The sequence below is a fragment of the Sarcophilus harrisii genome, chromosome 2 (assembly GCF_902635505.1).
Source record: "Sarcophilus harrisii chromosome 2, mSarHar1.11, whole genome shotgun sequence".
In the NCBI taxonomy this organism is placed as follows: domain Eukaryota; kingdom Metazoa; phylum Chordata; class Mammalia; order Dasyuromorphia; family Dasyuridae; genus Sarcophilus; species Sarcophilus harrisii.
The window spans coordinates 499,748,194-499,760,630 of NC_045427.1; the positions used below are offsets into that span (position 1 = coordinate 499,748,194).

The 12,437-nt window shown below is 34.8% G+C and overlaps 1 protein-coding gene across 2 annotated transcripts in view; it reads left to right on the top strand.

The window, feature by feature from the left end:
- SLC12A1 (solute carrier family 12 member 1) overlaps positions 1-12,437 on the top strand; it is a 131,604-nt gene that overhangs the window by 110,154 nt on the left and 9,013 nt on the right. For both annotated transcript variants that reach the window (XM_031955149.1, XM_031955148.1), the window contains exons 22-24: positions 1,400-1,531; positions 1,766-1,877; positions 3,627-3,713. In XM_031955149.1, coding sequence (XP_031811009.1) covers positions 1,400-1,531; positions 1,766-1,877; positions 3,627-3,713 — 331 coding nt within the window. The remainder of the gene's footprint in view (positions 1-1,399; positions 1,532-1,765; positions 1,878-3,626; positions 3,714-12,437) is intronic.

Sequence of the window (12,437 nt, forward strand, 5' to 3'; positions counted from 1 at the left end):
ATAAAAAAGGAAAGTATGTGTGCAAAGCTAAAGAAATCTATTTAATAGGTGCCCTTAGAAAGTTAGTTTAGACCTTTATAAATCAAAGTTTTCAGTTTTGTTTGGGGAAGGATTTGAATTTTTTTGAAATGCTTACAAATTGTAAACTATTCATCAACAAATATTTATGAAAAGCATTTTCTCTGTGTGAAGACAAAGACAAAAATGAAACAGTCTGTGCCCTCAAGAAGCTTATATTCTGTTGAAGAAAGCAATTGCATAAAGGAAAAGCCAATGGTAATACTTTTGCAGATTTTGTTTGCAGGCACATACTCAATGTATGCCTAAAATGTACATCTATAAATGTAACAAAATAAATACAAGATAACTTTTGAGGAGAGGAAGTCAGTAGTAGCTGGGTGTGAGGACAAGGTGAAGCATGAGCTGAACTGTGAAGGAAACTAGAAATCCTAAAATGTAGGTATAAAAAGGGAGTTAACGGTTTTAAAACATCCTCAGACATCCCATCCATAACCTATATTGGTCCAAAGGGCTCTCACTGTCTTCAATAAGAAAGTTCCTTTTATAAAGAGAAGTTGCTTTTATTTTGAAATTTTATATTGTGAATTCTTTTGAATCTTTAAAACCCATGCAATTCTAATTTCTATATCTATTATTTAATTCCTTAAGGAAAGGGTGGTCGAAATCATTCTTAGGGAATAGAAATAATAAGACCTTTAAAAGCAGTGGAGGAGGCATAGAGCCATGTTGTAAAACCACATTTTCATGTGAAAAATTTAGAAAACATTCATACATCCTATAACTATAAAATTCTAAATATACTGTCATGCATTACATAAAATTCATACATCCTATATGTAACATTCATGTGTATGAAAACATTCATACATCCTATAACTATAAAATTCTAAATATACTGTCATGCGTTACATATTTAAGGACCTCCTTAACATTTTTTAATTTTTAGGTAAATTAGAAAGATTAGTATCCTCAAGTAAATTTACATCTGAAATTTGGGAAATTGTATTGGAGGTTTTGTGGTTGTTTAGGATTTCTAAACTACTATAATAAATTGGTCATATTATTAGAATTGCCATATGACTAAACAACAATTCCCCTATCAGGCACAAGATCAAGGAAAGAAAAACATCTAATAATAAAATTAGTGATTCTTAGGCCGGTCCTAAATTTTCATTCAAAAGTAAAAAGTGAAAAAAAAGTGAAAAAAAAAATCATTATACAAGTAGAAAAAAAGAGAAAATAAAATCCATTGTTTTATCTAATTTTTCAAAATTTAAGCCTTCCTGTCACAAGGAAGAAAAAGATCTTCTGTTTTAGTTAACTGATTTAATGGAAATGTACTTGTTACTATTTTCAAATTTGTCTTTTTTCATTTTAGACAGTGGCATTAACACAATCCAATCAATGCATGTGGGAGAGTTCAATCAGAGACTGGTGGAAGCCAGCACTCAATTTAAAAAGAAGCAAGGCAAAGGCACCATTGATGTTTGGTGGTTGTTTGATGATGGAGGTAAGTGATGCTAAAAAGTACAGTAGAGAACAGAATTTCTCTACTGACAAATTTAGCATAATATATGGGAAACATATGATAATGTTAGCACATGAGCCATGAAATTTCCATATTTTCCAAAGATTTAAAAAAATACGTGCTATAAATGTAGGGCTGAATAAAATAATTGAGTTGTTCTCTTTCACTTATACATTCACTCATCTTACAGTCATGATAAACTTTTTCCCCCTCCAGGGTTAACACTCCTAATCCCCTATATCCTGACTCTCAGGAAAAAATGGAAAGACTGCAAATTAAGGATTTATGTTGGAGGCAAGATAAACCGTATTGAAGAAGAAAAAATAGCGTATGTATTGGCAATTTCTGTTATTTAAAATAAAATGTGTGGTTCATACTCATATTATTTAACAGCTCCTATTAAAATCTCTTAAAAAAAAACCTTTCATGTACAATTGAAGTGAAAATAAAGCCATTCTGATAAAATTTAAATTTATTTTCTTACCCATAATTCATTATTCTAGTCAACTGGGGAATACATCAGCTTTATTTTGCCAATCACCATATTCCCCTCACTGGAAGAGTTAAATGCTTTTAAAACAATACCCTTTCTACTGTTAGCAGAGAATCCTCTCTTCTAGGCTTGAATGGGAATATCATTACTTTTCTTTAATGTTTATTTGGTTTTATCTAATTACTTATTCAAAAGATAGAGACTAAAGTTATGTCTACATTTGCATGATAAAAGAGAAAATACAAGTGTTGACTTCAGTTTTATAGATGCTTCTGGCTAATCTACTAACTAACCTTCAATTCTTAGTATTGCAACTGAGTAATTTTATTCTTAAAAAGGTGGAGGTATATACCTTTATGATTATTACTATAATTCTCTAAGTGGTGCTATGTACCTGATAATCATAAAGCACCATAGTCTTTTTTTAATAGCTTTTTATTTACAAGATATATGCATGGGCAATTTTTCAGCTTTGACAATTGCAAGATCTTTTGTTCCAACTTTTCCCCTCTTTCCTCCACCCCTTCCCCCAGATAGCAGGTTGATCAATACATGTTAAATATGTTAAAGTATAAGTTAAATACAATATATGTATACATGTCCATACAGTTATTTTGCTGTACAAAAAGACTAGGACTTTGAAATAGTGTATAATTAGCCTGTGAAGGAAATCAAAAATGCAGGCGGACAAAAATAGAGGGATTGGGAATTCTATGTAGTAATTCACAGGCATCTCCCAGAGTTCTTTCACTGGGTGTAGCTGGTTCAATTCATTAGTGCTCTATTGGAACTGATTTGGTTCATCTCATTATTGAAGAGGGCCACATTCATCAGAATTGATCCTCATATAGTATTGTTGTTGAAGTATATAATAATCTTGTGGTCCTGCTCATTTCACTCAGCATCAGTTCATGTAAGTCTCTCCAGGCCTTTCTGAAATCATCCTGTTGGTCATTTCTTACAGAACAATAATATTCCATAATATTCCATAATATCCTATACCACAATTTATTCAGCCATTCTCCAACTGATGGGCATCCACTCAGTTTCCAGTTTCTGCTCACTACAAAGAGGGCTGCCACAAAACATTCTTAAAGCACCATGATCTTAGAAGAATTGGAATTTTAGGTGATAGAAAGGACAATGGATAAAGGCACATTAAGCCTAAAGTAGTCTATAGAACAATACCAATATTGACTTACATGCAAAAATGACATAAAAGGCAGCTTCAAGACTGTCCAGAAAATGGACTAAGCTCCATCATATAGCATAAGTGATGAATAATATGTAGATAGCCAAAATGTTCTACTGATATCTTCTAGTCCCATTTTCTAGTTCTAGTTTTAGTATTTTACAAGTTTTTCTTGGCGTTTTATTGAAATAATTTTAGCCCAAACTTAATATATCCATCAGGTGTTGTAATGAAAATCAAATACTAACTAAAATCTTTTAAATAAATTAGCTTGCTTGAGAAGCTAAATTGAAGTGAAACATGATTGGTTTGATATCTTAACTCAAACACAAATATTGTTTGATTGAGAGCAGTTAAATATTAGTGATGAAATGTTCTTTCTTGTGTTTTAGGATGGCTTCACTTTTGAGCAAATTTAGAATAAAATTTGCAGACATCCATATCATTGGTGACATCAATATTAAACCAAACAAAGAAAGGTATGAAATATTTATCAAAATCCATTATTTACCTCCACAGTAATCTCTTATTCTCTTTTATGCTCATTATCAAAGAGTGAGAAAGCTAGGCTTTTACCACAGTCAGTTTCTGGTATCATAGAACTCAGAAGGGCCTAAAATAATAATGAACACAAAACTATCCAATAAAATGTTATATAGATTCAGGGCTTCTTAAACTTTTTCCACTCATGACCCTTTTAGCCTGAGAAATTTTTAAGTGATCCTGGGTATATATGTAAGTAAAATAAATATACAAATCAAACATTTACTGATAATAAATCATAATTTTGTGACCCCAAACATTCAGTTGAGACCCCATATGGAGTCATGAACCACAATTTAAGAAGCTGGGGAAGGCTACTTTCAAATGACCCGTGAAACTTGTATAATGAAGAGAATACTTGGACAAGCTCAAAGAAAATTCAACCAACATTTTGGAGTTGTTGTCCATGTTTCTTTCTGAATTCTCTCTTCAAAGAAAATGGTCATAGAGTTAGACAGCTTCACTGAATAGATAATGATATTGATGATGATGAGATGTATAGATAGATAGATAGATATTCTTGTGCTTATAGTTGGGGGGCATTGGTGAACAACTTGGGGAAATGGACTTTTACATTGTACGGAGCATAAATTTACTTTGGAGTAAGCCGTTCAGGTACAGCCCAGCATATTTACGTTCCCTAGATTTATTATTGCCCTTTGTTTTTGCCAATCTATGACCTATGACCTATTTATAAATTCCCATTGGGGGTGTGACCAATAATAAAATAACAATTTATTAAAATTCCAAGATTCTATTTTATTATCAAAGCTACGACGCCACTAAATTCTTGGTGATTTGTGACTAGTACAACCAGTTGGTTTGTTTTAAGAGGGAACTAAACCAGGGGTTTCATCAGTATGGGAGATCCTCATGAGGGATCTCTCTCTGCCAGTGAACATAACCATTTCTTCTGGGACTCTGAGACTCACATGAGGCACTGGGCATCCTTGTAAAGGACCATAGAGCCAGGATGTGTAAGAACCAAGATGGTCCAAACTCTGGTCTCTGCTCTTGCCACTCTGCTACGCCAGCTCTCTGTAACTGCACTATTAGCCAATTCAAATGGCTTTATAACAAAGCCCATGCCTTAATTTGATAAGAAAGTTATTTGAGATACAATTGCCCAAGTCCTTCTGCTGTCATGCTTGCATTTTATGCCAGGCATAAATGCTTTACTTTTATAAATTCTACAATTACTACACGTTCCTAATCAAAATGAGCCTTTTTGCAATTCTCTTTGGAAAATAGAATTAACATGCCTACATGAACTGGACTCTAGTATAATTCTCTCTGGTGGCCTTCAGGATTTTCATTTAATTGAAGAATAGATGAATTTCAATTCACCTTAAACCCTTTCCTCTTAGTATGTTTTTTTTAATATAATCAAATAAGCTTGAAGCTTCTGGGATGGGTGGGTCAGTTTCAAAGCTATTTGGAGGTGCCAATTCATTTAGAGGATCTGTATAATAAATCAGGCTGCTAGGCAGGGGTGAATTGAGGAAATGTAACTCAATCCTAGCCTCCAAAATACTTTCCCGTGTGATTGGAATTCCTTAAAGAAATTCAGATGTAACCTATTTAGAGCCAGCCAGTAGGATTTGTCTAGGTTTTCAAAGACAAAACCAGGTCAAAAAATACATAGTTTATCAAGTGTTCATTTCCCCAGCACAAGTCCTCTGAAATGGAGTCATCTTATTGTGAAAACCCACTTCCAAGATCCACTAGAGGATCCAGAACAACTACAGGATAAAGGGTACAGCCTAAGAATATGCCATGGGTAGAGTTAGGTTTCAGCTAGGCCGGCTAGGCCACTTTCCACAGTCAAAACTGTGTCCCAGATCATTACTGTTCCTCCTTAAAAGCTTCAGAGAAAGGGTTCATCCAGTCTAACACAGGCCTGAAGCAAGATTTCTCTCCACATCATCCCTTACATCCAGCCCCTCATTGAAGGCCTCTACTGAGAGAACTTCACTTTCTTCATACAAGCTGCATATTTTATTTTTATTATTGCTGTTTGGGCATTTCAGATGCATCTAACTGTTTTTGCCCCCTTTGAGGTTTTCTTAATAAAGACATTAAAGTGGTTTTGCCATTTCCTTCTCTGTCTTATTTTACAGATGAGGAAACTAGGTAACTATGGTTGGGTGACTTGACCAAAGTCACCCAGCTAGTGAGTGTCTGAGGCCAGATTTGAACTCTGGAAGATAGTCTTCTTGATTGCAGGCCTGGAGCTCTATCCACTGTGCCATCTCCCTGTCTTCATATGTTTTACCTTTAGAGAACTCTAAATTTTAGGAAAGTATTCCTTATACAAGTAACATCACTCAGAGATGAAACCAGGAAAAGGTCAATAAACAAATTAACAATGAAAAGTATTTATAAAGATTTTTGTAGCAAACTTGTCATCAGGGACAATGGAGCTATCACATTTGGTCACAGATATACTGCTACATAAGAAAAGAGAAATCGTCCTGAAGAAATATATATAGAAAAAGCTGTATAAAAATAAAAATATACATAAAGAAGTTGGATTAGAAGCAACACAATTTTAAGAGCGCTGAAGAATTGCTTCTCAAAGTTTCTGAAGGAGAAGATGCCAAAATCATGACGTGGAAAGGGAAAAACGTAGACTTTATTATAACAACAACAAAAAGCAACAGAAAATATCAATAATTACAGACTTGTCTGCCTATTCCCATCTATACAAAGTTTTTTTATGAGAGTAATAAATACATACTGGCCTTACCTATTTTGAGCAAGAAAATTGTGGTACATAATCAGGGAGGTTTGGGTTAACTTTGCCCCAAGATGGATTGATCTGTACCTAGCTACAAACCCTGTGGACATAAAAGAAGTTTTTAGGACTTTGAAGAAGAGCTTCTGAAACCACAGGGAACCTCTTTGCTGACTACTTTTAACCTTCTTGCTGGTAGCTTTTATCTACTTTTATCCTCTGGACTGCTTTTAGTCACCTAGAGAACTGCTTTTTTTTCCCCAGAAATATTTGAATATGTTGCTCCAGTTACAGGGTAGTGACCTAGATAGAAAGAAACAAGCAGGTTTTCCTAAATGACCTTTTTATCATATTTTTAATCACACAATTCATTGAAAGGTATAGAAAATATGATTCCACTGCTTTTGTTTTGAAGAAAAAAAACACTTTTTGATAGAACAAAACACTACCTTAAAGACTTTCTTCCAACAAGATATCAAGATTCCTTGAATGAGATGACAACAGAAATAACTTTGTTCATTGTCCCTCTGGTTATAATTATCAGGCAAGACATTTGCTTGCCAAAGGTATTTTCTATTGCTGAGGATATACACAATAGAGTTCAAGTGGAAAGGGACTTTCCCTTTTTTAAAATAGTATTTCCCCCAGTCTTAGCATTCATTTAACAAGAATTTGAGACCTGAATTTTTCTCCTTGTCTCCCTCCTCACTTTTCCCCTTATCCTAAAATAGTAGGCAATTTGATATAGGCTATATATAGACTATTGTGTAAAACATATTTCCATAATAGTCACAGTTGGGAAAGAAGAAACAGGTCAAAAGAAAAAATGCACAACATAGAACAAAGAAAGTGAAAAAGTACACTTTACTCTGCATTTCAAGTCCACTAATTCTTTACCTTGTTATGGATAGCATTTTCATTCACAAGTCCTTTGTACTTGTCTTGGATCATTGTGTTGCTGAGAAGAGCTGAGTCATTCGTAGTTGATCTGTTGCTGATACTGTGTGATCCTGGCTTTGCTCTTATCATTTTCATCACTCCATGCAAGTCTTTTGAGGTTTTGCTAAAATCAGCCTGTTCGTTTCTTATTGCATAATAATGGCTTGTTCAGCCATGCCCTAATTGATGGTCATCCCCTTAATTTCCAATATTTTGCCCCCTTGAAAAGGGCTAATATAAATATTTTTTGAACTTGTAAGTTCTTTTCCCTTTTTTATGATCACTGGGATACAGAACTAGTAGTGGTATTGCTGAATTACAGGGTAGGTATTTTGGTTGCCCTTTGGGCATAGTTACAAATTTATCTCCAGAATGCTTGGATCACAACTCCACCAACAATGCATTAGTGTCCCAATTTTCCCACATTTTCCAACATTTTTCATTTTCCTTTTTTTTTTTGGGGGGGGGGGAGTGGGCATCATATTAGCCAATCCAATAGGTGTAAGGAGGTATCTCAGAGTTGTTTTTATTTGTATTTCTCTAATTAATCTTCATATGCCTATAGATAGCTTTGATTTCTTCATCTGAAAACTGACTATTCATATCCTTTGACTATTTAGCAATGGAGAATAGCATGTATTCTTATAAACTTGACTTAGTTCTGTATATATTTGAGAAATGAGGACTTTATGAGAGAGACAGTTGCTATAAAAATTGTTTCCCAGCTTTCTGCTTTCCTTCTAATCTTGGTTGCATTGGTTTTATTTGTGCAAAAGCTTTTTAATTTAATACAATCAAAATTGTCTGTTTTACAGTTTGTAAGCTCTCTCTTGTTTGGTCATGAATCTTTACCTCACTTCTCCTATAAGTATTTGGAGGATATGTCACTTGGTTATATATGTTTAGTATTGATATTATTTCATTGTCTGTTGTACCTTTTAGCAAGTAATTTCCTTCATTATCTCTTTTAATTGGGTTTATTTTTGCCTTTATTTGTCTGAGATCAGTATTACTACCCCTGCTTTTTTTACTTCAGTTAAAGTATAATAAATTTTGCTTTAGCTTTTTACCTTTACTCTGTCTCTTTGCCTCAAGTATGTTTCTGAGAAATAACATGTAGGATTCTGGTTTTTGATCTACTCTGCTATCCATTTCATTTTTATGGGAGATTTCGCCCCATTCATATTCAGAATTATGATTACTAATTATGTATTTCCCTCCATCCTCTTTTTCCTTTTTTGTCCTCTATCTTCTTTCACACTTTCCATTCTTAAAAGTGTTTTGCTCTTGTCTATCTCTTCTGGTTTCCATCTCTTCTGTCAGTCCTATACACCAAATCTCTGCTTTATTTAATCTCTCTTCCTACTTTCCTGTCAGGTAGAATAAATTTCTATATGTAACTAATTGTATATTATTTTCTCTTTGGATCAATATGGATGAGAATAAAGTTCAAGCAATACTCATCATCCACCCTCCCATCTTCTCACCATTATAATAAATAGTCCTTTCTCATGTGAAATAATTTATCCCATTCTATCTCTCTCTTCTTTCTGAACCCAGCTTACTCCTTTTTTTATCCCTTAATTATTTTTCATTCATTTCCTCAAAATCACCTAATAATTGAGCCTTCTGTCTTCTGTCTTCTAATTGTACTATTAGTGATATAATTTTTAAGAATTACAAGTATCATCTTCCCATGTAAGGATGTAAACAGTTCAACTCCACTGAATCCCTTATATTTTCTTTTCCCTTTTTAGGCTTTCCTTGAGTCTTGATATTAGAGATTAAATTTTTTGTTCAGTTCTGGTCTTTTCTTTATGAAAGCTTGAAATTCTTCTATTTCATGGAAGAAACCTTTTCCCCCCTTGTAGTATTCTGCTCAATTTCACTGAGTAGGCGATTCTTAATAGTTCTAACTCCTTTGCCTTCCAGAATATGATGTTTCATGACCTCTGATCCTTTAATGTTGCACTTGCTAAGTCCTGTATGATTCTGATTGTGATTCCCCAATAGTTGACTTATTTTTTTCTGATCATTTGCAGTATTTTTCCTTGACTATAGTTCCTTGGAGTTTTTAATCTTGTGATCTTTTTCCTGAGGTTATCAGTGTGTTCTTTCAATGCTTATTTTGCCCTTTGGTTACAGGATATTGGAGCAGTTTTCCTTGATAATTTCTTGAACTACTGTCCAGGTCCTCCTTTTGATTATGGCTTCAAATGATTCTGACACATCTTTCCTGGATCTATTTTCTAGGTTTTTCCAATAAATTATTTTACATTTTCTTCTATTTTTCCCCACTTTTTTGAATTTAAATCTCTGATAGATTCTTGATGTCTCATAGAGTCATTAGCTTCCTCCACTTGCTCAGATCTAACTTTAAGGAGTTGTTTTCCCCAATTAGCTTTTATAAATTCCTTTTCCATTTGTCCAGTTGTAATTTCTAAAAGGTTGTTTCTTTCAGTGGCTTTTTTAATCTCCTTTTCCTTTTGACCAATTTTGCTTTTTAAGTAGTTGTTTTCTTTTTCCAAGCTGCTGACCCGTTTTTAATAATTATCTTGTGCACTCCCAATTTTTCTTCTACCTCTCTTATATGATTTTTGAGCTCTTCTAGGAATTCTTTGTTGACTTGAGAAAACTTCTTGGTTTTTTGGTGGGTTTTTATATTGTTGTCTTCCTCTGAGTTTTTATCTTAGACTTCTCTGTTACCATAATAACTTTCTATGGTCAAATTCTTTTGTTCTTTTGTTGTTGTTTTTTGATCATCTGTTCCTTGTGCTAGTGGCTGCAAACCCTGACTATTACTGCATTTTTTACTGCAGTGGTGTTGCCTTGAGGCCCACAGGGGCCCCTTGTGTCTGATGCTGTATTGGTGTGGTGGAGGGGCAGTGGCTGGTACTGTTGAAGGCTGGAAGAGTCTGGAAGCTTATTTGATGCTGAGCTGGGGGCCTCGTGGTGGGACTGGCTAGTGGGACGCTTCTGTGTTTCCCTGGGGCTATACTGAAGCATGGGGTGGTCCAGCTCTAGTGGATGTCTAGAGCTGTGTGTGCTGTAGCACTTGAGGATTCTCAGAGCCTGAGTTTGCTGGTTCCCCTGGCTAAGCTAAGGCATATGGGGGTGCCTGGCAGGATCTCCCATTGCTTTACTGAGGTGGGGTTTGCTGCTGGTGTGCTGGGATACTTCCTGTCCTGGACTGCACTCCCCTTTTACCCCAGGGACACAGACCTTTCTGGCCAATCTTCCAAGTTTCTTGGGCTAAAAAAACTTTCATCCCATCTTTTTGCGAGTTCTGCTAATTCTAGGATTTGTTTGGGGGCGCTATTTTATGTTTATTTGGAGGCAAATATGGGAGAGTTATGGCGATTTAATGGTTACTCAATTATTTCAGATCCTGAAAATTAAAAAGAAATTCCTCCTCCAGATGCTCCTGCTTGTGAATAGCATGGTACTGATTGTGTCAACACAATCTAAACAATTCAGAGCCTCTTAAATGAGATCCATGATTATTCAAAAGATAATAACCTAACTATTCACTCAGGAAAAATAACTATGAATGAAGAATGGCTATTCTTCAAATTATGATATATCGTTGAAATGATATCCCATAGAAGTTATCCATAAGTAAATATGTCATGGACAGATCTGCAAAAACAGATGCATGGACAATGCACCAGCTATAGAATAGCAACAGATCAAATTGCCTTGGGAAATTGCATATTTCTTTCAGTGACCTCAAACTTCTCCCTGAAACAATGGCCCATCTCCTTAACACCAATATTTAGATAATATTATAGAGCAACAAGCCATAACTATTATTGTCTCCAAAGAAGTAAGGTTGAGGATCACTCAAAGGGCAATGATGAATTATATGTTGGATCTAAACAGGATAAAATAAAAGGAATAATGCAGTAGAAATAAATAATGGCATCAGAGAAATGCATGGCTGGAAAAAATGATTAATCATATAATTAAAATGAGGAGAAAGCAAGCAATGGATAGCTCATGTGTTCCACTAGAACCTATATCACTTCAAGATAAGGAAAAGAAAGCCTCAAGTATATCCAGCGGAATCTCTTTGGCAACCTGCTGGGTGGATCCTGAAAAGAGTCACATAGGAAAGGCAGGCAAGGATGGATTGCAATATGAATCACTGGAGGGAGTACTCACTTCCAAGAGATCATTTGATCCATATCGTGTATATCTTTATGTGTGTAACTAGCTGAAATCTACCTTTCCAACTTCCACCTAATCGACTTGGATGAAGCAAAATAAATCTGCTTTCTTTTCAGCAGGACAATCCTTTAAAAATTTCAAGAAAGTAATCATCTTTCCACTGCATCACATTGCCTCCACTTGGTATAGCATATCAGCCAGTCAATAAGTACAATAAGCATCTACTATATGCTGGCTCTGTGCTAAGCACTGGGGAAGCAAAAATGAGCCAAAGGCAAACCCTACCTATGTTCATGGAACTAACAGTCAAATGGAAGAGACAATATGCAAAGGACAATGTATAAACAATACAGAATAAATTGAAAATAATCCACATGATCCACAAGAACTACATTTAAGGGGAATCTGGACAGACTCCTTATAGAATGTAAGATTTTATGTTGAAATTGAAAAAATTCAGGGATGCCAGGAGGCAAATATGCAGATGGAGAAAATTCCAAGAAACAATATACCTGTAGACAGTTACAGGAACAAAGATGCAGTATGATGACTTGATGTCCTTTTCATCAGCAGTTGCTTTAAAAAGTACCAAAAAATTATACCATGTTATTTTGGCATAGAAAGTTCCTACTTCTAGTTACCATCTTCCAAGGATCAGGACTATTTAGTAGCTACTGACTTGGGAATATATGCCCCTTCCCTCATCTCTACTTTACCCTTCCTCCCAATGGGTGACTCAGGAATGTGTAACATTCTCACTCCAGTGTTTGTGAAATTAAATTTACTGTACATGATGAGACTTTCTATAATGGTC